Here is a 27,994-nt window from a genome sequence, read left to right as displayed (position 1 = left end):
GACGACTCTGAAGTAATTTAACAAGCGTGTCATTTTCCCAGTGTGTGGACAGACTCAGAGAGGGAGGGAGAGGGAGACTCCCAGTGGTCGGTGGTAGGAGGGTCATTGATTCCCTGCCCCTCCGCGCCTGGCTGGTGCGCCTCTGCTGCAGCTGTGCACCACACGCACCATGACTCTGTGCGCAAGTAGCACGCTCTTGGCGTTCTTCGTCGCTTTTTGCACACCTGGACGCGGATGGACAGGTAACAGAATGGACCTTTCTTGTGATAATCACCTGCGCAAAGCTACACAAAGCCAAATGTTCGCTTAGAATTGATGCCGCTTTTCCTTGAATGGCCTTGAATGCATGGAGGGGGGGGGGGGGGGAAAGTGTGCGGGAAAAGGTGTGGTAACAGGATCGTAGTTGCACCCTGATGCTGAGTAGATTACTCGTAAATGTGCTTTTGGAATCGTATTGGAAGAAAAATATCATATAAAGTCGAGCAGAATTTAGGCTGTTTAAGTTTGATATTGGTGTTTGGCTACAATATAATTTGAATTTTGACACATGTAGTTTCTTTATGTGTGAGTAGTATGTATTAGATATTTGTAATATAATACTCTGTCAAGGTTCTGATTTTTAAAAAGAAGAAAATTGATGTAGTGAATGAATTCTGGGGTGTAGAGTGAAATTGCACTAGTTCTGTTATGTTATCGTTGTTTTTAAAATGTTCATATCGCCTTGTCGGTGAGTTTGGAGATGACTTTTTAATAGACATTTAATGTGTGTGATAGCAATGGAAAGTGGTGAAAATTTTCAGTAAAATTTATTTTTTTAAATTAAAAAAATATTTGGTTGGTCAATTTGGGGTTGTTTTTGTAACAAACATCATTGTGAGCGTTATTTTCTTCAGCAGATAGGGATGCAAAACACTTTTATATATATATATAATACTTTTCTTGTGTGTCACTATGAATTCATTAGCAGTTTTTATTTGTTAAACTTTTAATTAATTGTTTTTTTTTGATTAATGATTAATATGTACCACATCACCAAAGATTATGCTGCAAGATTATTTTTTTCCAAATAGCATTTATTTCCCCCATGAACAAACCAGAAATGTTGCCAATTTATAGCTTATTCCCCTAAATTCCCATAGAAAGTTTCCAACTTGCACTTTTCCTGGAATTTGACCATACTGGATGGTTTGGTTTCGACTTTCTGATGTAATTATTTTCAAAAATATCCTTGAAATGATCATTGCAATAACAATCATGAGAAATATGTTAAAAGCAGCAGACTTGGATGCATGACGAAGGGAACATTTTTCCAAGTTTACATTCCTCTTCACTCCTTTGCGGCTTCATTTCTTGTTTTTCCTTTCGATTTTTTTTTTTTGGACCATTCAGCTACTTACTTACTATTCACTCACTTGGGGGAGCTCCTTAATGTAATCACAGGTCAGTGCTGCTGGCCTATAAGTGCTGTGCACAGTTATAAGACTCCCTCTTGGGCATTTTTACAGTAGTTATTAAGGGAGACGAGCATGTTGCTCCTTTACTTTCTCTATACACATGTCATCGGCTTGTCAGTGTCATATTTATCAAGTGGTTTAATGAAAGTGGGCCGGTGGGTGTATCCGGACACCTTGGCAACGAGAGAACAGAGGCGTAGTGTATTTGGATAATGTCACCGCACCTCCTCCTGGAAAGTGGGAGAGTAAGTGAGACGGAGAAGAGGAGGGGGGGGGGGGGGGGCGATCATGTCCTTGCAAGCCAGTGGAATTTAATTTCCCTGCCCCACTTAACATGCTGGAATTCTGCAGGAGCTTTCTCAGGAGAGGAATCTTTGCGGATTTTACTGTTTTGACAGAGAAAATGCCACTGTCATCAGGAAGAGACAACGTGGAGAAAATGGCTTTCCACACAACCGGTGGTGCGTTTAATCATCTCCAACCACATGCAAAGTCGACTGGCTGCCCAATCTGCCAGCAGTGACATGTCTTGTGGCACGATGTCATGTCAAGGCAACGGTCCAACAGTTTCAACAAGTACCATCTGCGCCACAAACATGCACACCTGTCACTACAACGATGATGTCATCAATATGCAGTACAGACGAAGCGCTCAGGTGGAACACTATTCATTTTGGGGCCATTTTACACTGGAAAAAAAACTTCATAAGAAATCATGAAAACTGAATGAATATGAGTCAACATAACAATCCTACAGGGGATATTTTAAGTGTATATTTTCATAAGTGTAGCTACAATTGTAAGAAGTTAACCACTGCTGCAACTAATATTAATATATTAGAACTGTTAACTTGAACGAAAAATTAGAATGGTGTAAAATGACGTCGTCGATCATTTTTTAACATTCTAAAATGTCACCCAAGTGTAAAACGTTGACCTCTGTAAACACTTATGATCAATAAATATGCAAATTTCAATAACGGGACAAAGCTTAAAACAGCAAGCCAATTAATTGGGTGTTATCGTTGTTTTACGGCATCGTATTATTCTCATAATTAAGCTGTAAAATTATGTATTATGTGTTATTGCACTTTATTCTTGGAATTCCAAAACTTTGTAATCAGAATATCAAGACTGCCTTCTCATAATTCTGTAACTTCTTAATCAGAATATTTTGACTCCCCCCCGTAAAATAACAGCTTTATCGTAACGTTTCATCTTCATTGTTTCAATGACGACTTCATTCTTGGTTAAGAATATAAATTCTTATATTTACTGCATTATCATGATAAATTAGACAATTGTTTTCAGGCAAGCATAACGCTCGCTGCGTATGTTTGCTAATTTGGCAGAGCAACTTGTGCCAAGATGGGCGTTCTGGCGCAGCAGAGGGAGTGTCCTGCATGCGCCTTATGAAGTGACAATTTGGCTGCAGAAAGTCGATCAAAATTTATGCTTGCCCAAACCGCGTCTAAATCCTGGAGACACCCAGTCTAATGCAAATTTGGTGAAATGTATTTACGATTGTATTCACTTAACATCTTGACTTGATCCTTGTAGAATTAACTTTAGTAACATTTTGAATTTATTCTCGCCGTTACGACATTAATCTTCTAAAATAGCTTTTCTGACTGTAATAATTTGACTTCGTATAATTCTATGACTTCATTCGTGTAAGTACGAATTGATGTAATATTTTAACTTTAGCGTCGTACTGAAGACTTTAGTGTCATTATTCAGTGACTTTTACTCTCATAGCATTGTAATATTTCCCCCTAAAAGTCTTTGATAATAATGGCCCTCTGATGTTTGAAGTCCTCCCCAATGCTACAACACCCTAGGCTGCCGCTTTCCTTTACTCAAAGAGTAACATCGAACAATCGATAATAAAACGACAGTATTTGTTATGACTTTGTGTTGATTGATGTGCCAGCCGGAGGGCAACCATCCATCTTCGTCGTCAAGCACTTGCAATTGAGGGTCAGGTGTGAGGAAAGACCGACAGATGCTAGGAGGAATTCTGGAGGCTCCGGCGTGTTATGACACCAACAGAGGAAGGAAACATTTCGACGGCGGATTATGTATTGTATCTCGGGGGAGGATTATGTATTGTTGCCAAATGTCCATAAAATAGCAGATATACAACACATTAACAGGTTTACAGACTCTTTAACTTTTGGTTGTTCACGCACATAGTCATCACTATGTGGGCCTAGCTAGTAAAGGGAATTTAGGGTCAGTTATTAGCGTTAAGGGGACAGTCGTTGGCATTGTGCAACGTTTGGGATTTTTGTGGCAGGGTGAGAGGTGCTCTTGTAAAAGCCTCACAGGAGTGGAGTGTTTTCCAAATCTTTTACAAGCCTGCTCTGACCTCAGGGATCCGAAACGTATCCCCCGCGATAAACGAGGGTTCACTGTAAACTAAAAATTTATCCATACCTGATTTGTATTCCAGCGGAGAAGCCCCTACGGACACATAATGGCAAACCGACTTCCATAGCTAGGAGCCTGAGGGAGAGCTGGGAGCCTTCTATCCATCTCGATGGAAGACCGGTGGAGCGCTTTGTGGCCGGATCCAACAAGCCATTGAGGACTCATCGCTACACCAGGGTGGGCAAGGAGAGCCGTTCTCCCTTAGTGGAGCATGTAGGTAAGACAGAGTAAACGGCATCAACAATACATGGATCCAGTTGGGGATTTTGCATAGAGATTTGCTGTACAACAATCCAAGTACTTTTTATGCCCTTCAAGAAGAGGACATTAGTTTTAGGTATTAAATCATTCCCAACCTTGTAAAAAAAACAAACAACCAAGACAGGGCCTATTGTGACTTTACGACGTGGGATTGCTGAGTTGACGCTGTGGCCTGCTTTTGTCATTATTCTATTGCATTTTTGAGCCGTAATTCAACCATGATGAGAGCCAGACCATATCCCACTAGTTGAGATCACTTGCATTAGGGCCACACTGGAAGAAAAAAAAAAGTAATGTATATATTTTTTAAAAACAACAACTAAAGTATGACTACAATAAAGTAATATTGGATGAAACATGTTATGTTACAAGATTAGATTTCCAAATAGAGTTGTACTATCACAATAAAAGCCCTACTGTTATGACTGTAAAATAATAATGTCTCATAATTATAGGAACAATATTGTAACGTTACTACAAAAAAATATTGACAATGAAGAAGTAATGTTAAAACAAGAAAATCGTTCCATTATAAGTTATTAGAATGAAGTAGAATAAAATCACAGAACATTATGACAATAATATTGGAATATAATGAGTAAAATGGTAATATTACTGGTATTAAGTTGTATTTTTCGTTTGAAAAAAAAAGACATTTTTAAAGAGTGAATGTCAAGTTTGATTGATTGATTGAACATTCCACACACTTGTTTGTTCTTGTAACAGTCTGACTTTCTTTCCTCTCATCTTCTATTCATGTCAAATGACATTTGTTTTCCACAAAAATATTGCAACTTTACTCTTGTACTTTTATGACTTTGTTTTCTTATTCAGTAAAATATTTTCAGATTGACACTTTTTATAGTGTTCGCTTGCACTTTAAAACCAAGCAGAGCTGTGTTCATAATGGATAAAAAAAAAAACAGTTTTCTTTGAGTTTACATATCCACTGTGCATTGTAAGTAGCCTTGCCATCTGTAAACTTCTGTAGCCAAATGTCTGGAGTTGTGCCTTTCATAAAAAAAAAAAAAGTCCTTGCAGATCGTGTGTTATTTCCTCAGCAGGTGTCGTAAATAACACGCACCGCTAGCCTTTGCATCATAAATGTGTCTGGCCAGCTACTGTTGGGAGCATCAAAGGCAGATTTGCTTTGACTTATTAAAGAGCAACACCGGCATTTAGAGAGGTGGGGTGGAATATAATTTAGGAAAATAAAACAGTTTTTCAAGGGAAAGTTGTCATTAATTCCTAGAACAAACTGCTTGTTCAGGGAAAAGTAGCTCGCTGAGTGAGTGGCAATCACAAATTCTGTCTTTACCAATTTAATAATGCTCAGTTTTGATTGAATTGCTGTCAATCAATCACTCATTCAATCTTTAAGTCAGTACAGTATGCACTTGGTAGCTATTTCTGAGTGGATTATCTTATTGTATTACATTTACGTATAGACAGTAAACCTCTGCTATTTACTGTCAATATGCAAAAAACTATGATCCCAACACACTTTAATATCATTTCAAACTCATCTTACAACATTACCCAGAAATGCGCATGTACAGGTACATCCAGCGAACTCTCCGTAACTTCCACTCACAACCCAGGCTAAACTTACTGTAGCTCCTCCCATCCCCTCCATACAAAGATATCATCAGTCTCTCAGTCGAGATGCATCGCTTCAACATACTTCCTTGACACCAATTACTACTTTTGGTAGCACCTTGAGGCATCTTAAACCACAAACAAGAGCGAGAGCACAAAATGATGGGCTCTTCAAAAAAAAAAAAAACATCAATAGGTTGATTTGTGAATAGTGAACCGTGAATAGGTGGTTTACTGTACATAATTTTATTTTTTTATTTTTAGATCCCGAATGGGTAAAACTTGATGGCTTTGCTGTGCTGAGCAGCGCACCTGTCAGCAACACATCAACAGGTAACACCTGCCCACCAGCCGTCATATGTAAAATTGTCTAGTTTTACAATATATATATATTTTTTATTTTAATATTTTGGGGCTGAAAGGATCTAGTGACATCATCATTGCTTCTAATTTGATGGGAGCGGCTAAATGAAAAAAAATATATATTGCAAACAAGTGCAGTTGTCTGCCATTGTAAACAACTACAATAATAAATGTATAGTTACATTGGTACCTTTCTGACAGTGACAATAAAAACTGAGGATTGTTATCATTGTAAAGGCCAAATTTTGGAAAGAGCTCTTACATTGGATCCCATTAGCTCAGTGATTCAAAACCACTGCTGAATGATCATCAGGCTACATGGGAAATTAACTAATTTCACTTAATTGGTCTAAGAAAAATATTTAACCTAAGTAATGTATCTTTGTCAGTGACATTTAGTGACAGGCAGAACAATGCAATGCTCTTCCGCTAGACAGCAGAAGATACAAAGAACCTCTGTACTCACCTGCTGCCATTCAGAACAAGTCATGGCTTTCTGTGAGTATATCAACGTTGTGTTCAACTAAGCAGGTCCAGATTTCACACTGACTAAGTTCATTTATGAGTAAAATGAGGTGAGAAAGTTGTGACAAAAACACAATTACATTGTGTTAAGGTTGGGAAACACTGCATTAGATTCTGTACCTTGTGTACCTTATATTGTTGCCAGTCAGTGTACTGTATGTGCCAATATGACAATAACACAGTACCAGAAAAAAAGTATCTTTATGGTAAGATACTGAACCACCACATGATCTTCTTCACCTGTCTTCAATCAAGGGTGCAGCACAGGAAATCATTACACACCCATCACCAGACAACTCCTGTCTGAAAGGGTGGAGCGTCAAATTACTTTCCCACTGTGTCCTAAGTCAGGTCACCACCTTCCTTCATGTCTTTTGTTATCCACTATCACCTCTTTAACACACCCACACCTCCTCAACATCCACTCGCTCCTCCACTTGACCCAACCTTCACCCGTCTTGCCTGCGTTCAGCTTCAGACAGCTCATTCATCTGACTGTGTGTCCTCCACCACTGTTACCATTTTCCTTTCATGCCCCCACAAAAAAAACAAAGAAAAAAAAAAAAAGTCTTCTTTGATCCAGTATCCATGTGTAGACTTTGGTCCACTTGTCAAACTCCACTCTACCGCTTCCTGGAAACAGACAGAGCAATGTGGAATCACTGGTTTAGTGGTGTGCAACCTGTGCCAAACTATGCACTCGGACTGTTTCTTAGTGAGGTTTGGATCGGGGGTGGTTTGTAGAAATTTACCAAAAGCAGAGTTTGTCTGATCAAGACCAAATGGGGTTATTTATATTTCGATTTAAGAAGGAATTTGTGGAGCGACTGAGTTTTGGATGCTTGAATACAGTATATTATCTACCTCAGTTACAACCAGAGGAATATGCATATAATTTATGGGCTACAATAGCTCAGGCTCGTGTCAGCTTTTAGTCGTGTTTGTTGACAAGTTAGCCAACGCGAATAGGAAAAGTTAATCACTTGGTTGAGACATAATTCCTGAGTGACACGAAGTTGAGGGAAAATATATCCTGCCGCATTTATGTCTCTCAAAACCTGCTGTAAAGAGAGAGGTTGGTGACGAGCACAGACAATTTCAGGAAAAGTGTGAGACAGATATTATTTTTAGCACAAGGGCACTCAGACGTGTTTTACTGTATATGCACAGAGAAAGTTGTAGTGCACGAAGAATACAACATCAGATATCATTACTCAACTAGACATGCTGAGACGTATGCAAAATACCGGGGAGCTAAGAGAGAGGACTGGGTTGCCAATCACAGGTTGGTAGACTTTAAGACCCAGAACCAATTTTCACATTTTTGCTGACTCCTTCTCCTTCAAAGTCTAACATTCATCCTCCCGTGCTGCAAATGGAGCTCATTGAACTGCAGTGCAACTATGAACTCAGTCGAGTTCAGGCAGGTGGGTGGAAAAGCAGACAAGCACAGACAATTTTTGAGAGAATTGCCTCCCCACCTTCCCTGCGTTTACCAGGATGTTCAAGCGGACCATGTGCCTTTTCAGGAGCACATCTGTGTGTGAAAAACTCTTCTCCACTATGAACTTCAATAAGTCAAAGTACAGGTTCAAACTCACTGATAACCATCTTCAAGACATTTTGAGGGTCTCAACTGCTTCAACCTGAAACCAAATGTGGCTCAGCTGTGTAAAAGGAAGCGCTGCCACATCTTGGGCAGGAAGGAGAAGCCTACAGTATGTTCTGAAGAACAGTTCATGTTCTGAACAACCCACTGATGTTCTTAAGAACCATTCATGTTGTAAACTGTTTTTAATCAAAATGTGAAGAGAAGATTGGATCAGTTGTACTTTTTATTTTTATTTTAAACCCGGCCCCTACTCTACCTCCAGCGGCCCCCCGGTAAGTTGAGTTAGAGACCCCTGGTCTACAACATACCGAACTCTACATGCGTTATAGACAATAAATGGATGGTTTGATGGAAATCCATCAGCAATTAATTTGAATAGACTTCTTCCTTCCTTTAAGCATTTCTAGGACCTCAGCATATGACTGCCCTGCTTCCAATCTGATTGTCAAGTACTGCAAACTGTACATCTTTGAATCAATACATTTAAAAAGCTATAATCCTTAAATGTTTTTGGTGAACATATTTTTCAAGTTTAACAAAGGTAAAAAGCGCTCTAGAAATATCTATTTTTCCTGTCACAGGTCCAATCAGGTCAACATATCCTGCGGCCAGAAATCAGACTGCTCTGAAACGTGCGGCCAGGGTGAACAGAACAGCTCACCGTCCGAGTGTCTCTGGCCCCAGGACATACAGAAGGAGGGCCCCTCAGTCATCCACTGGTCCCCGCCCACCTGAGAGAGGCTTCTTCACAAGAACAACTTCACTGGAGAGGAGAGACCAACACCACGCCAAGCCTCAATCTGACCAGAGGAACCGTAACTTGCACAAATTAAGTAAGATAACCCAACTATAACTTAACAGACTTGAAAACAGAGCATTAGATTAAGGTTAACTGAGGTACTGAGCTACATGTAGAATACAGAGAGAGGACTATAATGAGTGCATTTTATTTGATCAATCTTTAGTGTCATTAGTGTAAACCCTGGTCGTGCCTGGTATCCCTCTCTATTCATAGCATCTGAGTCCGTTCATGTGGTGTCACTGCAGGCACAGAAACCCCAGGGCCAGAGTGCTCCTGCTAACCGTGCGGCAACCAAAATGACCACCCCAGGTACGTTGCGGTTGTTGTGATAACGCTCACAAAATTAGTAATTATTGTCATTGCAAGGGATTTGAATAGATTTTTGAAATGCTCTTCAGAACCACCTGAATATGAGGCTAAGGACATCAGTGTCAGGGTCATGTCTCCTAAGTCAGTACTCATCACCTGGGTTGACCCCGCTGTGGAAATGGGGAAGATCGAGTCTAGTGAATTCAGGTAGAGAATAAGCAAATACCAAAAATCTATAATTGAATTATACCTATTAGGACTAAAGCTCCCTGATGGTCTCATCATAGATCCTACAAAGTAAGGTACAGGGAGAAGGGTGAGTCGGCACGCTGGGAGTACAAAGAGAGCTCCCAGAGGAGAATGATGGTAGACACCCTGTCTGCTGATAGCATGTATGAGTTCGCCGTCAGAATCACTCAAGGAGAAAATGATGGCAAGTGGAGCGTATCTGTCTTTCAGAGGACCCCTGAATCAGGTAGGAGCATTCATGCTGAAGACTGCTGTTTAATGCTCACTTCTTGCACAAGGAAAAATTATTCAGTGAAAGGATTGAAATGCAGCCTTTTTATAAGGGAACCAACCAAATCCTGCATAACTATAATTGTATCTGTTATGTTTTCAATTGTTTTTCATTTCATTATGATTGGGTTTTAGTGTGGGCTGCACCACATCATGCACAAGCTTGTAGCAGTGATTCACTGCAATATGAGCATTTACTTCCTGGCTCCCAGCTGAGTTCTCTGTCGACTTCCATGCATGATCTAAAAGGAATGCATATAATCTATGGCAGCAACAGTTTTCTTATTTTGAAGCTTCTACTCCACTTTCTGGTTTGAAGTGCTTCAAGCAACAATTTTTCTGTCTCTTTTGTTGCCCATCATTAACTGATTTGTTCTTTCCTCACTTGCAAGCACCATCTGGGCCACCGGAGAACTTTGAAGTCAAACCTCTACGGGGGAAAGGGACTGCTGTCACAGCCACTTGGGATCCTCCTGAAGAAACCAATGGGAGGATACGAGGTATAAAATGAAGAGAATTTGTTATGAATCCCACATCAGTTTTGCATACTGTATACTTTAAATTCCCATGAGCGCATGTATTAGGATAACACTAATGCACTTCCCAGTAATTGAACCCAGGTCTCAAGTGTATGACTGTGATATCACAACCCTTGTCGGAGGTCTTTGACTGCACAGTTCCAGTACCTGTCTTCTATACAATTGTTTATCCTCTACCTCCACACAGAGTACATCCTGTCTTATGCTCCTGCACTGAAGCCATTTGGAATGAAAAGTGTGACATACCGAGGCAGCACAACCTCAGCTACTATAGACGGTCTAACACCTGGAGATCGGTACATCTTCAAGATCAAAGCCACCAACAGGAGGGGACAGGGACCGCTAAGCAAGGCGTTCAGTGTTGTCATGCCAGGATGTAAGAATGACTTAGTGTGTACAGCATGTGTGTGAAAACTGTATACACCCTAAATTTAAGACAATTTGCTTTTTCCGTTGCCAGCCAGCAGTGCTGTTTCATCATTCTCAAGAAACAAGGACAGCCAGAGGACGAGCTACAAGCCTTCCAAAGATGATACTACCCATAACAAATCAGAGGTCAAGTCAACGGAGGCACCAGAAGAACCAACCAGACCCACTCAGCCTCGCAACTCTGCACCTGTCAGTAGAAGAGTTCGCCCACTTTCTCAGACACGCTCCTATCACAGCATCTTCTCCTCGGTAAGAGGCTCAGTCAGGAATGGTGCAAACAGAGGCAGAACCTCAGCTAGAGAAGATGAAAATGATGATGATGATGATGATGAGAGAATTCCAACAACCGCCTCTCCAGAAGAAAATGCAACAACCATGGAGTCTGCACTTGAGACAAAAAAACCTTATAATGATGTTTCCCCTGAATCTGAGGATAATATTTATAGTGAAGGGGATGAGCCTCCAACTCCTGAGACCCCCAGCCTCAAAGTTTTTACACTCTCCCCAACTAAGCCCACGTCTGTTTTCACACAGCAAAGAAAGCCCATAAAGCTTAGGGTCCATCAAAAAGGAGGTGCCCAGACTTCCTCCTCATCAGCCACCTCTTCATCATTGTCAGTGTTTCCTCCAAAATCATCCTCTTCACCTTCTACCACAGCGTTGCGTATTACACAGTTAGATGACAAAAGAAAGGATACAGCCTCTACATACCTACAGAGCAAAGACAAGTCCCATAAACCCAGTATAGTATATAAAAAACCTAACAACCCACAGCCTCAGAGAGAGAGCACAGCTGCGGGCAAGGGATCTGCATCATCTGGGCGGACCAGTGTATCTGGCTTTGGTGCAAGATACGGTTATGGCCGAAGGAACCTAGGAATGCATTTTAGGGGAAATTCAACCAGAACGCTGAATGGTTACAGACAGGGCATAACTTCACAGGCACGTTTGCCAAGCAGAACTCAGAGTCACACCACATCGCAGTCCAATTTACCAGACCAGCAAACAGCAAATGCCTTCAATGAAGCGACAGTTGATTCCACTTTGGTAGGAAAGATCAATGACAAAACAATATCTGAACCATCTACTTCTGAGAAAACACAAATCATGTCATCCTCCACATCAACTAGTGCTGTAGCTTCAGATACAAACACCAGAAACAAGTATCCTTCCATGTCAGAAAGCAGCTCGCGACAACCACTGTCAACTTCAAACAGATCACTAAGCTCTTCACAGAACACAGAAAAGTCAAATACATCTCCGGAACGTGCCACAGCAAATGGGGGAGTACATCACCAAATCAATTTCAAAAACACAGAAACAACCAAAATTGAAGAACCTACTTCAAGCTACAAAGAAGATCCCTCAGAAGAAGAGAAAAAGGAAAAGGAGGAGAGTGTTTCTGACAAAACAACTTATTCTCGCTCCCAAATTAGTCCTTCCCATGTGGAAAGATTTAAGTTCCCAAGCAGGTCTGGGTCAGGAACACGGCTGTCATTCCCCAGACATGGTGGCAGGACTCCTTGGAGCAGAGTCTCATCCTCGATAGGGGCAGGCAAACCCATTTTGCGAGGAATAGCCACGAGCAATTCAGTAGCCACAGGTTCTGCAGGAGGGTCCTCAATACAGGAAACTAGTGAAGGTCAAACTGCTACTTCCTCTCGTGACTCACTAAAAAATTATGAGATGGGGGTGAGTTCTTTAAAACCATTAGTGACTGATAGAAATGCAGACAATAGTGACTTAAGACATCCAACTCCACCGTCTCCTTCATCCTCTTCAAACTATGACTCTCGTGATTCTATGAATACAAAATTAAGTAAGCCCATCCCCATAGAGACATCTAATGACAATGAAAATAAGAATTATGCTAAGGTCTACCTAGATATGACTACCAGAGAAAACAGTGGGATCAATAAACATGTTGCAGAACCCACAGTGGACCAAAACAATCTTGCCGTAACACCAACTGAACCCTACAGGAACACAGAAGACAATGAGAGTGTAGCTACAAGAGACATCCCATCGAGGACTAGGTCCAAGTCCGGGGTCCCTCCATCTTACCGCCGTCCTACTATTGGCATGAATGGGAGGATACGCTCTCCTCATCTTGCAACCAGACAGTTTGGTGGATATAGGCTTCCCACCAGAGCACAATCATCACACAACTCTAGAATGGGTTCTTCAACAACATCTGATTCATCTTCAACATCTGCCCACTCCTCTTCATCAAATGTACTCAGACCGGCGTTAACATCAGATCGCAATGCTAGCAGAATCTCTACTCCAACAAGAACAGGGGGACTCACAGAGGGTAGAACACATTCTATATCTTTGTCACCATCTTCATCTAGAGACAACTTTAGAGCCCAGGGGGGCAGAAGTCGCTATCCTGTCCTCAGAGGGAAAACGCCCAATGGAGGAGCTCTTATACCTGCCAATGGAAATGGTAAAGTCAAATGGTAAAATGCATGAATCATTAGGATACGTCACAGAGTAAGATCTCGAGTAAGACAATGACTGTGTAAATCTTGTACTTCTTTAGGTCAACATGGACAACCAAATCTGACAGCAAAGGATAAAGAGTCCTCGGCGACTCATGGACTAAATAAAGCCGTTGGTCAAAGGCTTATTACTGGACCTGACGGAAACAAATGGGTAAAATTCAATGACATGAGATGATATTAATGATTATGATGATGAAAGAGTAACGTAATCAAGTGTTGGCAGAGTCACCTGCAGGACTGTTGTTAGGACACCACCATTTACATTTTGGTTGATTTAGTTGGTAGATTTGGAGTTGGGGATTCTTATGAACCAGGATGGACAAGTCCTCCAGGATTCCCAGGGCCAACCAAAAAGAGTTGTGCTTGGCGAGGATGGACGCACCATTTTCGGTAATACATTCTTGGTTGCAGAATTTGCTTTAGCAGTGGTTTTAGAGCACAATCTTCAGTTTCAGTTAATGATAACTGCCTTACTTCATACTTAATCACCAGACCATTTGGGAAGCCCCCTGCTGAACCAGGAAGGCATGGCTTTGTTTGGTCACAGCCGAGATAGTCGGCCAGTAGTCAACCCGAAAGAGAAGATCCTTATGGTCGGAGGAAAACCGCTGCTTGGCTTGGACTTGCCTCACCTCAGGACCACCACTACAACCACCACTAGAGCTCCCACCACTACCCCAGAACCCACCACCACAGAATGGACTACAGAAGAGTCTACCACTGAACAACCATATCCTACATGTCCACCAGGAACCTTCTCTAAAATAGATGAATATGGGGATCCAATGCTTGACACAGATGGAATATTAGACTGTTACTCAGAAGGTGAGTTTTTGAACTGTAGACTGTTACTGTAGACACCTACTTATTAGATCTAAAGTGTAGATTTGGCACCGTATTGATCGCATTGTTGCATGATTGCTTGTTTGCTTACAGTCCATGTCTCTCTGTTCTCATGTGATCTTGATATTAGTTCTCGTGTAGCTGATTAATTTGTTCTTGGGTTAGGTTTTTGGATATGCATGAATGAACTGACCCAAACACAAGTTGTTTTGGCTGATGTGAGCCTTTGGCTGTCACATTGTTGCTGCAGATGTTTGGCCATCTGAAGAACTATGTTGCACCATGGACAGCATTTGCTATTTCCCCTCCCGTACTGTTTGGTTTTGCTTATAACATTATGAGCTGGAGTGCCACTGTACAATTTGAAGACTGTGGCACTTATGTTGACAATGAGATAAGGCCAAAATATACTGGTACTGCATGACAAGAAGCAATGAAAGAGGAAAGAGCTTATTGAAACCTGTCGAGACAACCCCCACCCCACATTTTTCAACCTTAAATAAATTTTTTGACTAGCCCCCCATTCACATACACGCACGTGAACACAAACACACTGAAAATGTTGCCAGGAAAAAGCATTACACATGAATAACGATTGCTTTTGTTTAAGAAAATGCAGTCTTTTTGAAATGATCTCATACAGGTACCTGCTAATGACTCCATTGTGTTTTACATACTTAATTGTGGACATTACAAAGGATTAATGATCCAGTGTGTTACTGAGTTTGGTATAAATCTTTTCTGCCTTAGCGAATGCTCATTCACACTTTTGTTGCTAGATGAGTTCTTGCTCCAGACTACCTTGCCACCACCGACCACAACGACACCGCCGACAACTACAACCACAACCACCACAACCACCACCACCACCACCACCACCACCACCATAGAGGTGCCAACTCCAGACACCAGACCATCTGGCCGAGGTCCTTTATCAGAGTTTGACGACAGTGGGAAGAGGCGATTCACAGGTAATTCATGGTGAAAAAATGTGGTGCATGCAATAGTGTCTGGTATCCAGTTGTTAAATGCCCAATTGTTGACGGTAGCCCTTCTAATTCAACTATTTTGGATTATCATCCCTGCTAAGAGATAGCATTTCTAGCATGTGTTCAACTTAATTTTCAATTGTGTAGGGTCAAAACAATAAGCATGAGTAGACTTAACCAAACATTGCCATTCTTCCATTTGAAAACCGTTAGCTAGTAGATAGTAACGTTAGCTTACCTTGTTGCTGTACCTTAGCTCTGGACACTGCAGTATTATACTCCAGTCTCTCGTTTGCTGCAGCACTCTCTTTGCTGCCATGATAAAATGTGTCCACATTCCACATTCCTTATTCAAACACTGAAGTTCTTAATGATTGATCTGTGAATAGTGTTTACAACATAGTTAACCCCCATTATTAGTCGGGAATAGGGACCGAGCCCTGCCGCGAATACCCAAAAAAATGACAAAAATGTCAATTGCCTATATTAATAATTTAAACCGTAAATGTACCACAAACTACAATCCCAAAACTGCTCAATATAATTTAAAACTAATCTTAGAAGATTACCCTTAAAAAATAAATGGTTTACAGATGATTGGATTTTAAAAAAAATGCACTGGCAATGTGTGATGTACAAGCGGCAAAGACTCTTGGTAACTTCCAAAAACAACCCAGGCTGAACGCCACCCCAGCATACAGTGATTAGTTTCTCAGTGGAGTTGTATTACTTCAACATACTAACTTGACACTAATTACTGCTTTCAGGGATCTGGCGCCATCTTGTGGTATCTTAGAGCATTATGGAAAGAGCACAAAAACCAAAAATATCAGCGACTAGCTGAGGATCGGTTCCGCAGAAAATAAATGTAAATAGAAATGTAAATGTAAATTTGCGAATGGCGAACTACGTATGCTATACATACAATACACCTAATAGCGTGACTGTACGCACAATACCGTGTTGAAGTGGTAAAAGCAAAAAAATAATAATAAAAAACAAACATCTTAGCAGTCATGATTCCTTTAAAATGTTTAAATCTTAGGGCCTTTTTTAAACCCCTGCGTCCTTTTTTTTTTTTTATTACTGTTCTTACATGCTTACTACTCACTCTCATTCCTTTTCGCCTCAACTATTTGCAGAAGCGCAAAAAAAATATATTATCTTGGCAGACATGAAAACAACACCTACTGGACTCCAGCTATCTGGAAACCACATTATGTCGAAGGTCTGTGACCATGTTTCTTTGTATAGTTATAGTTATAGTCACTATGAAGCCATAAAACCCCTCATAAATAATTTCGCATTGAGAAGCAACATTGTTTATCCATTTAACTTGTCTCGAATGCAAACATAGAATATGTCGTAGAATACAGTTTACAAAGGAAATCTAAACAGTTTCTACTATCCGACCAAAACTCAAACAAAATATGTACTAACGATTCATGCAAACACAATAAAATCCAGCCAGATGAGTGCTGATCCAAATAACATAAGCCGCATTTATGCCTCTTGGAGCAATCAAAACACGAAAACTACAGTATGCCGGCACAGGCATTGTAATCTATCGAACTGAGCTCTTACCCAGAACAAGGCAATAGACTTTAATCACCACTACACTGATCTGAACTAATTCTTCTGCTATTTCCTGTTGTGTTCTCACCTTATTCCTGCTGTTGTTGTGATGATGTATGATGATGTAACAAATATACAATAGGCCAGGTGTCACCAACATTTTTGAGTGCGAAGGGCTACCAGTTTGATATACACGTTTGAAATAACACATTTGTTTAAATGACCGTTTTATGATGTTTTTATTACCAATTAATGATATTCATCTATGTGAGGATGCTGATCACATTCATTATTTCTCACAATAATTAATAATCATTTAACGAGGTAGGAAACAGATCAATATCAATGCAACACATTATTTATTATACAGTAAATCTGTCGTGTTTACATTTTCAAATGATCACTTCTAAAACATTCCTAGGAAATCACAATGTCCCATCACTGGTGAGCTGTTTCGAGAACGGGCGAGCGGATGCCATGTTGGTAACCCCTGCAATAGACCAACCTACAAGTCAAATGGTTGGGTGGTTTAGCAACTCCAACAACCTCAAATTATTGAAATGTTGACCAAAAATCCAAAACTCGGGTATCAGGTGACCTTCCTTGTTTCTCCATGTCCTACTATGTCTTTTTCAGTTTTTTTTAAAGTTATTTATTTAACTTGTTCCGTGCTTTCTTGACAATTAACAAATTGTTACCTCATACATTACTTGTACAGTATGTAAGTAGTTTTGAACAAGTCGTTTCCAGTTTCTAGTTGGACGGCGTTTTACCTCATCGAGAGGCGAGCTGTCAGTCCAAATAAACATGAGTCCAGTTAAGTCTTGTTCCTAGGCTAGAATCTTGAAGGTGGAAGTATTAGGTTAAGGACACTTAATAAATATAATGGATAAAAGCGATGCAGCGGGAGCTCAGATAATCTGACTTTTAAGTCCTTTGAGGGGTGAACCTCGAAAAACGACACTACCCAGGCGTAAGCCAAAACTAGCATAAGACGCTCTTTGAAAACCTTAAGAAACTTTCCTTTTGACTTGAAATTATCATGAATCATAACGAGGCAGCAGCCATGCAGTTGTTGTGGAACCTTGAGGCAAACGATATAAAGGTTGTTTTAGTTACCATTTGGGATGAAAATGTGAGATAAACAAGTGAATAAACTGTGTTTAATGCAACTAGTTGATTACAGCATGCTATTCTCTGTGAAAAGACAGCTTTGCTTTTATCAGAGACTCGAGAATGTTCTCGTTTGCTCCAAAATCAACATTTGTTCCTTTGGACACAATTTATCTTGGTCAGCAATTTGTCTCATGGCGCCATCTGAAAGTTATTATTCTCCCTTATTACGTGCAGTGATAAAAATGGGCACTGAACCGAGGAAAACTGTACAAATAATAAAACAGGTCAGATTTGTTCTCTTGAGCTGACTTTATCTCTAGATATCTCTCTTTCTTTACATCTGTGCATCTTTCAAGTGAATCTACGACCAGATGGATATGGATCAAAAAGTCTTGAGTGATCATTCTTATCTGTTACATCCTGTAAATCCCCTTAACAATAGCTTCCACGTAGACAGACTTCATTGTATTGGATGAGTCCGATTTCAGCCTGACTAGACAGCTTTTGTGAATTCTGCTGCTACAGTTTGCCAGTAATATTTCATCCGTGTTGGAGTCTCACAAGCCAGACACGTTTGCATGTTTGGATTACAAGTCCAGAGTCTCAAAAGGGAGGCTCTTTAACGATTTAACAAAGAGCATGTTAGACAAACCAGACGAACTCTACTCTGGCACGAATTTAGTGGGATTTCATGCGAAAAACAATTGTAATTAATAGTATTGTAATTAGAAAATGTGGGTGGTTAATAGAATATGCTGTTTTTTGTGTTTATGTTTTTTTTTATTTTTTATATATGATAATGGGTTGAGCAGCTAGCACAAACAAATTCAAAGAAGAAAAAATGAGTAGTAGTAGTAGTTATGAGTAGTCATCATTTAAGATAACAGGCACCTTGACAAGATCGACTGCTGCACGCCTCCTTCCGCTAATGTTTAAGAGTTCCTGTCCGTCGTGACTGTAGAAATTGTGTGCGGATGCAAAAGAACAGGCTCACGCGCTATGCAACAAACAAACAAGCAAACAAACAAATGTTATGTGGCTTTAAACAACATTTTTTTGGACTTGTTTTGCCTCACTTCGGCATTGTCGAACACAAGCAAGAAGTACAGTGGTCCTAAAGGGTCAAAAGACTCAAAACTGGACTGGTGGAAGAGACCCAAGGAAGGCTTCAGGTCAACTTGTTGACTTGCACCAGGCTAGTTTACGATAATCTGTTCAAACGTAATGTATAATACTTGAATTGATGTGCAATTTCCGTTCAAACATAATATACAATACTTGAATTGATGTACAGTTTCCTACAAAATTCTCCTTACAACACAGTGGCCCACATTTAAATATAAATCTATTCTCAATAATAACAGATGACCTATTTTGACGTTTGGCTATGCAATACGAGAGTTCTGTGATCCTCCATACACATACATTGGGAGCTGACAGTCTGTGGAATGTCGATACTGACACGTGGAAGACTCTCGGTCTGCACCGAGGCACAATCATCTGCAGAGGTGGGAGCCAGTCCAGGCTGCTGTGGTTCCCTCCAAATCCCAGCTACACTCGGAATTCACAGCTGTAGGTCCAGCTGGCTTTCCCAGAAACTCAGAAAACAAAGAGGCAAAGGAGGAGACAAGGGTAGGGGTTGTTTCGGATCACATAAGTCAAAAATGATGAAATCAAGAATTTCATTTTAAAAGGAATGAATAGGAGCCGTTTCCAAGGTCAGAGAGACGTTTTTCCTGCAAAGTCATATGAAAAGGAAAGGTCATTAGATTTGTCGCAAATTATAAACATCAGTGGAGTAAATTTCCCATGATAATTTGTTCAAGTTTTTCTATAAATGACATCAATCAATCCATTCCTGTTCAAATGTGTTGAATTTCGTTTTTTTTGCCAACAGCTCCGTATGTAAACTACATCCAAAAGGACCCAGGGGCTCCGTGCTCCCTGACAGAGGCTCTGGAGTATCTCCAAGTTGACGTCCTCGAAGATCTGATCAAGAACGACAGTCGCGTCGCCAATCAGAAGCAGCCTCCGAAAAATAAACCCCATAATCTCACCGTGGTCGCCATGGAGGGATGCCACTCGTTTATCATCTTGGACTGGGGCCGTCCATTGAAGGATGATATGGTTTCAGGTAGGAAATGCTGGTTTATACATGGAGTATAATATTTCTGCAGCCTTTGGCATTTCATACATGTCAATCATTCCAGGAATCACTATTGATTGGCCGGTATGATCGTATAAATAGAATAAACTTGATAGCATTAGTTACTTACCAAAGTCCACTCACAGAAAATCGTCTCTTGTGAAGTTGTGATCTTTATTCACACGTCGTTGAGTGTTTAGTTTTAAACATCATCACAGTTTTTTGTTAGCCCCCGAGGAACAATTTGTCATTCAGTTTCTCAGGGGAAACAAAAAGCCTGTGACGCAAAAAGGCTAAAAATAACCATTTAAGATTAGGACCTTCTGTGTGAAAAGTGGTGGTCTATCAGAGGCAGCATTTAAAGAGATGCAGAGTGTTTTATTTGGCAGACACACATGAGCTCCTACTTGTAGTGTGGGATGGGCTGTCTTCTGATGTGTAAAACAGATAGTGTCTCCAGTGCCAACATTTTGGTTGGTGGAGGGATGTACGTTTATTTTCCTCCGTCAAGTGTTTCCTTCCTCCTGGTGTGCACGATTTTCTTTACTTTAAACCTATATTTGGTTGGTCAACAACTGAATGTCGTAATCGCATACCCAGAAATTAAAAGTTGAGCAGCTGATCTTGATTTGTATAGAATGAAAGAATACATTTTCAACCATGCATTATGAGTTAGAGGTACTCTCACCCCCAATCTGGTGCAGCATTTAGGATATTTCTTTAAAGCTTTTTGGGGTGGGTGGTGGGAGGAATCAATTTATTTTGGAATGTTTCATTCATAGTTGAAGTAGGGGATGACAGAGGAGGGTATAAAAAAAAGCCAAGAGTGGAATATTTCCCTTTCCTCCTGTCAACAGACAGCTCTGTTGATGTGGCTCCAGTAAAAATAGAAAATTCTTAAAATCTAACAGACGCTGTTTGATGTGCTGCCATATGCCGTTTTCATTTAGCTTTAGAGGGAATTTCTCCAGGGGGCATGACCCCCAGGTCACATACCGGATTCAAGTGTTGAGTGCATGACTGCATGAGTGACAAGAATATGATAACAGACACTAGCTGGAGAAGGACCAACCAAAACAAAGTTTTTGCAATGGCCGATCAACCAAGACCGATTATGGTTTATGTTATCTACTCTGTTCAAAACTTTGCGGATAATGAATTTTTGTGTGTGTGTGTGATGTGGTATGTTACAGGGTACATGGTGCACAGTGCTTCATATGACGACGTACTCAACAATAGATGGTCCTCTAAGATATCCAGTGGGACTCATCTGGCTGTGGAGAATCTCAAACCCAACTCCAGGTAACTCATAATCACCTAGTAGTGCTTTTACTGTGTATACCAAAGGAAAGGAAATTAATGCTGCTGCGAAGAAAAGGCCAATACAGTATGGTCCATATTATCCCATTCACACAAAAGTCCTTTTTTATGCGCCTGGTAGTGTTGTGCTCAAGACCACGCTATCTGAGACAAAGACTTGCCTGAGAGCAGAACTCATGGAGACCAAGACAAGACCAGAACTTTGGGGAGTCAAGATCGAGTGTTTACCAAGACTGGAACAAATTTGAGTCCAAGACAAGACCGAGACAAGCCAAGACTGTGAAAGGACCAAGACCAAAAAAAATCTATTTAAAAAAACATGACAAGTTTGAACAGTCAGAGCATTCAGTGAAAAAGATAAAGCAAAGTTTAAATTTGAAATACCTTACGTAGCGGATGTGTAGTCGGTCTGGCGGGATTTAAGGACCACTCCGCCTACACTTACACTTTGAACGAAAGCTTATTTTGATATTATGTATGAAATAAATCCAATAAAAGTAAGTTAATCAGAATGCTGTGCTTATGAATCAATGTATTTTTGTAGGTCTATCAGTAAAGAGGGGTTGTGCCTGTCATCCTATAGATCAGCGGTCCCCATACACATACTGTATTTTAGTGACTTTTCGGGTATGTTAAAGCCCATAAAAATTTGGCCTACAAATAATAACATAGTAAAACAAAACTGTTTCAGGAGGGCCTTCGCATTGTGTGCTATCATGCCCCAGTAAAAATGGATAACGTCTTGTTTTTAAGTAAGAGAACATCTTGTCTAGATTGTTTTATTCTTTGCATCTTTGCAAGATCTCATGACTTGTGTGCAATGTTATGAGGTTTTTCAGCCTCTGGTGCTGGTTCTTGGCTACGTCTGTGTTTGTTTCTGTTTGTGGGATTGTTCAAACACGAACCCACCATCAGACAACACACAAAATACGCATGTATCTGTTTGTGTATTCATATCATGGCACTGGTGTGTTGCCTTTATGAGTGGATGGTCTTTTGGCCAATTGTTACATCAAACCAGCTCGATGGTGATCCAAGAACACTGAGTCAGATGTTTGGATGATCAGGAAGCTTGTCAATTTTAAGTAAATGGTGGCCTGTGGAGAAGCATGTTTTGAATATTCACTACAAACATTTCATCTGCTGATTAAATCCATTCCACAAGGTTAAAAGGGTAGAATTGCACTTTGACTGATGTCTTTAATAAATAAAAAATGAATAAACAAACAAACAAACAGTTCTCCTCTGGCCCTGTTGGTGGCTGTATTTGTATGAAATAAATGATGCACACAGTCACATACAGAAATGTTATTCACTGGAACGCCATCAGCTGGATGTAGTGGTTTAATACCCTACTTTCCCCAATTCATGTGGACAATAATGGGTTATTGATGAGCACATGTGCCACCCTTCCACAAACTCCATGAAAGTTGGTTGTGTAGTTTATGCATAATTCTGCTAATAGAGAAAACATCAAAACAAAGATCAAATCCAATTTACTTATATAGATAGCGCTTTTGTATTAGTCATACAGTATATAATAAATACTGTATATCCAAACATTATACAACACAGGTGTCTCATCTACCAGATGTCTGGTGACAGCTGAGCACCTGCTGCAGAACACATACAATGAAGCTATGTTTCAGTGTCAAGTTTTCCAATACTTTGTATAGCTCCTCCCAAGCAACCACTGTGTAATCAAGCTGGCACGTCTGTCTTGGTTACTGTTACTCATGGGACGATTGGTTTGGGACACTGTTGGCATTTCCCAATACTTGAGGCTCCTTCTAATTGCCAGACACACGCACACACACAGACACAGACACACACACACACAGACACACACGTACACACTGTATCTCAATCAAATATATAAAAACATTTGAATTTACAATCACTTCAATGACTACCCGATAAAGGTTTTGTTTTACATTATATTAATTAGCGGATGCTTCTGCCCAAAATTACATTTGATGTGTTGACAATAAGTCACTGATGGTGTAGTGGTGCACTCGCCTGACTTTGGTGCAGGCAGCGTGGGATCCGTTCCCACTCAGTGACGGTGTGAATGTGAGTGCGAATGGTTGTCCGTGTCTATATGTGCCCTGTGACTGACTGGCGACCAGTTCAGGGTGTAGTCCGCCTTTCGCCCGAAGTCAGCTGGGAGAGGCTCCATCGCCCCGCGACCCTAACCAGGATAAGCGGTGTTGAAAATGGATGGATGGATGGATGGGTGTTGAGAAGAGTGACTAACCAGTCTACATTACAAGTACTGTAAGATTATAGCATAACTACAGAACTACCAGAAGGATTCGTTCTAATTGCAATGGCTCTAGGACGTAGCCCTGAAGGACACTGACAGTGAAAGTAATTGTAATTGACATTTTTGTTAAGAAACATTTCCAATCTAAAAGGTTGGAAACCACATATGCAAAATACAGCATATTTTCTTTCCACTACTGCCTTTCAGTAGCATCTTTTATTTGCATATTGACAAGTGTGTTAAGTGTCTTGACGAGGGCTGTTGCCACATAATTTTTAATCTAATGAGAGGAAACTAAAAGTGATCATCTGAGGCTCTTTTTTCCAAACATTTCAGACACGTACTGCAGCTGTGTAATATTTTCTAGTATTTCCTTTGTTTTATATTCTCCTTCAGATTGCCCTGCTTTTTTCCACGCGCTCCAATTTGTTTTTTCATGACATCACCGCTCTCTGCATCTGCTTTTCTTTCCTGTTTCCCTCTCTGAAGTCTCTCACTTTGGTGATACACTCTGTATATTTCAGTCACTGTTGTTATGTAGCTCTGGTGATTGGATCCAGGCCTGGTGGTGCAGGCTTTTGGCTACAAAACTGAAAGGACAGCAAACTTATCACACGTGACCTTGCATGAATGGATTCCTGCACAAACACATCCTCCTTGAAGTTGTGATACTTCCATTAAGTCTTTAATCACCCAGGGGGAAAGTGAGCTAACCCCACATCTTTGTTTTGAAAAGCTTGTGCCTTATGGTGAAAAAATTCTTGTTTTAAGGTATAGGTGCCTTCAGTATTCATCATTCCCATGCATTACATTTTCCACATGCTTGTCTCTTTCGTTCTTATTCACCCTTGCTATCGCCTAATCGCCACTTGTCCCTTCAGCACATTTCCTTCACCCTACCTTCAAAGTTAGCCAAATATCCGCTCGACTTCGGATCCCTACCAATAGGAAACAGCTTTAGTCCTGAATCAGGATGACTGAAGTCATCTGCTAGAGTCATTAGCATTTGCCTCACATTTGCAGAGCCACAACTAGAATGACGCTAAGGCCCTCATGAGTCCCACTTGGTTTTCTTTCAGGTACTACTTCAAAGTCCAGGCCAAAAATGTGTTTGGGTTGGGACCAGTCAGCGATACGCTCATCTATGTCACCGAATCAGGTGGGCAACACAGCAGCAGTGAAAACTGTTTCGACATTAAGTAGTTTAGTTCCTAAGCATGAAAATGTCATGATGGGGTTATTTATTTTGCCACAAATAAAAATCATCCATCCTCAAGGAGGGGATCGCAGGCTACCAGATGTGTTTATCTATCAGGTGAACACATTAAACTCTAAGCTTGTCCTCCATGTTCTTTCTTTTAGATGATCCTCTTCTCATCGAAAGACCGCCTGGTAAGTCAATACAGTACTTTTGAGTCTTGGTAGAAATGAGTTTTTGTAGCTTACAGATAGTAATGTAGTTCCCTAAGGTTGGGGGTTTGATCCGGGCTCCGCCCTTCCTGTGAGGAGTTTGCATGTTATCCCCATGCCGCCATTGGTTTTCTCCTGGCATTCTCGCTTCCTCGCACATTCCAAAAAGATACTTTTTAGGTTAACTGAAGACTCTAAATTGTGCTTAGGTATAAATAGTTGTTTGTTTATATGTGCCCTCCGATTGGCTGGCAATCTCTCCAGGATGTACCCCACCTCTCGCCCAAAGTACAAGTACAGCTATTTTAAATAGCAAGTGTCGAAGCACTCAATCCTGTGGGACATCAAAATTGAGACTATTAACCCTACACCATATTTTGTTAAAAAAAGTACCGGTAGTTACTATCATCTTTAATACCTCCTTAGCGTCCACTTTTCCAAGCATCCTTGCTTGTCGATTATGTAGATAGCTCAATCAGATTGCCAGATAAAGGTTTTTAGATTATACCAATTAGTTGATGCTTCTGTCCAGAATTACAATTGTTTGTTGACAATAGTGACTCAACAATAAAATGAGATTAAAAGTATAAGTACAAGAATAATTAATTGTACCAACAACTGTAGAACTCAGCCCTGAGGGACACCAGCAGTGAAAATACTTGTACGTTACATTTTGACTAAAACACATTTCCTATATTATTTAATCTCTTACATCTTCCGTTCTTATAAACGTGTGTCCCAGGCGGGGAGCCGATTTGGATCCCCTTCACCTTCCGATACAACTCGGCTCACAGCTCCTGTAAAGGTGGTCAGTACGTCAAGCGGACGTGGTACAGGAAGTTTGTGGGCGTGGTTTTGTGCAACTCTCTGCGATACAAGATCTTCATGGGAGACGGTCTTAGAGGTAAGTCTGATCCCACGTACTGGACAGGTCTGCACTGAAAAGCAAAATACCATACGGTACTCTGTAATCTATTCAATTCAAATCAATTCAACCTTCATGGGCCAAATGTTGGATACTTCACTCCTGCTAACAAGTCACTTTGCTGCCTATTATGAATTACTTTGTTTCTAATCTGTAGCGCAGGGAAATGAGGAACAATCTCAGGTAGGGAACAAAGGACACAAAAAGTCTTTAATAGTGAACAGACTTTTGACATGCAAATTAATGCAACAAGGAAGACATAAGCAAAAACAGGAGACAGTCCAACAAACAGTATACTGTCCTTCAAATCAACCCAGGGAAAAGAATAAGAAAATAACCTGTGGATTCACTAGGAATAAATACAATTAACCTGACCACAATACTGTTGATCCCCTGCAGAGCCCTTCTATAGTATAGGAGACACAGTGGGACAAGGAGAGGATCATTGTCAGTTTGTGGACTCCCACAGGGACGGCAGGACTGGCCCCACGTATCTCTCTATTACACTGCCTTCAGCTCAAGGTAAACATGAGGTCATAGTTGGAACCCTTTTGGACTATTTTTCAATGGTTGTTCCTTCTTTCACATTTCAAAGCCAACACTCGCAGTCTTTGCTTACGTTTTGGTTTGACTCGTTCCAAGTGGTTGTACGTAATTATGTAACTTGTATCTGCCCTTTAGCCCTCTATGATGAATGATGTTTAATATCTGAATTACGAAGGATATTAGCAGGAAAACACCCATAGACATCGTTATGTGACATTGGATTCCATCTGCATTGGGCTAGAAAAATCATAATTTTCAGGTTTAAACACTGCATTGGATCCAATGTGAACTGACAGGAATATATGCATATGTTTTCATCTGAAACATACTGCTTCTATTTTTGAGTTTTTCTCTTATTACTGCTAATTTGTTAACTAGCACTTTCTTGATGTTTCCTGAAAAATAGCTTTTGTTATGAAAGATGCCATGGAAATTTTGTTTATTATTGTAATGATCATGAACAGAAATAAACATGACTTTTTCAAAATGTCCCAGTAAAACTCCACTGAGAAAGTTACTTGTTTGCAACCCAATTGGACATTCATGAAAATTGCTGTTCAATCGAAATCATTAATTCATTTTACTAATCACAAATGTGTTTTGTAAAAATGGAAAGTAAATCTGAAAAATTAATCATCGTCATCCAAGAACTGGTTTCAACAGATAAAAAAAAAAAGAATCGTCACACATTCCCACTGAAAATTCAAAAAGTCAACTTTTTTACTCCCAAAATTTCCCAGCTTCTGTAAATATAATGTGCTAGGTTTACAGAACTGTACCCAAAATGTACAGCTCCTTTAAAATCCCATTTAACATTCTAAAAAATGTCATAAAAAATATGTAGATTTGGAAGAAGTTACCTGGTTGAGGATATGTTACTATTTTCACATTTTATTTCCAGGATATTATCGTGCCTACAGACAGGAGCCCGTCACATTTGGAGTGATTGGCAGACGAACATCCCATCCTTTTGTGGGCTGGTATGAATGCGGGGTGCCCATCCCTGGCAAGTGGTAACACATGGGAGGAGGAGGGGGGTAGGCGGCACTGTTACCGAGGGCAACCGACCAGTAGGCCCGCCAACTGAAACAAAACAAGAGACTTTTGCTTGTCGCATCTAAAAGACACCACTTTAATCACATGAAGTGAACATAATGCTTTTATGCAAGCCAGTGTATCGATGCCGTGTACTTTTTCTTTTTTATATATACATAAAGCAGTCTGTATATGAGGGAAAAAAAGGCATGTGTCTTTTTGCTTTGTAAAATTCTTGTCAGCCAAGTACCCAAGCAACAGGTCCAGATGCAATGTTATTTATCTCATCAAAAGCACATTCATAATAATAGGCAGTGAACTTGTGGATAAGTCTGTTGATTTTCAGTTTGAAAATTTAAATATCATTTATTAGCTTGTGACAGCTACTTTTTCTGTTTATTGTTCATCCCATCACAATTCAGTAAAATGTATGTTTTTAAATGTATGCAGATGAAGAATAAAGACCGCATA

At 40.3% G+C, this 27,994-nt stretch overlaps 1 protein-coding gene across 2 annotated transcripts; it reads left to right on the top strand.

Annotated features, from left to right (window-relative positions):
* Window positions 1–41: 41 nt before the first annotated feature.
* Window positions 42–27,994, top strand: fndc1 (fibronectin type III domain containing 1). 2 transcript variants are annotated; one of them, XM_061703571.1, is made up of 21 exons: window positions 42–242; window positions 3,910–4,104; window positions 6,012–6,080; window positions 8,829–9,080; window positions 9,263–9,358; window positions 9,448–9,565; window positions 9,646–9,833; window positions 10,270–10,377; window positions 10,604–10,792; window positions 10,877–13,294; window positions 13,391–13,503; window positions 13,631–13,742; window positions 13,845–14,177; window positions 14,975–15,166; window positions 19,773–20,009; window positions 21,215–21,323; window positions 24,687–24,766; window positions 24,970–24,999; window positions 25,760–25,921; window positions 26,342–26,464; window positions 27,390–27,994. In XM_061703571.1, the coding sequence occupies exons 1-21, from the start codon at window positions 170–172 to the stop codon at window positions 27,503–27,505; spliced, it is 5,313 nt and encodes a 1,770-aa protein (XP_061559555.1). In that variant the 5' UTR covers window positions 42–169; the 3' UTR covers window positions 27,506–27,994. The 2 variants fall into 2 exon arrangements, with proteins under 2 accessions (XP_061559555.1, XP_061559556.1); XM_061703572.1 differs by lacking the exons at window positions 42–242; window positions 3,910–4,104; window positions 6,012–6,080 and having other exon boundaries at window positions 9,019–9,080; window positions 9,295–9,358.

The sequence above is a fragment of the Phycodurus eques genome, chromosome 18 (genome assembly GCF_024500275.1).
Source record: "Phycodurus eques isolate BA_2022a chromosome 18, UOR_Pequ_1.1, whole genome shotgun sequence".
In the NCBI taxonomy this organism is placed as follows: domain Eukaryota; kingdom Metazoa; phylum Chordata; class Actinopteri; order Syngnathiformes; family Syngnathidae; genus Phycodurus; species Phycodurus eques.
Note: the sequence above shows the minus strand (reverse complement) of the source record. Positions and strands in the feature narration are given on the sequence as shown.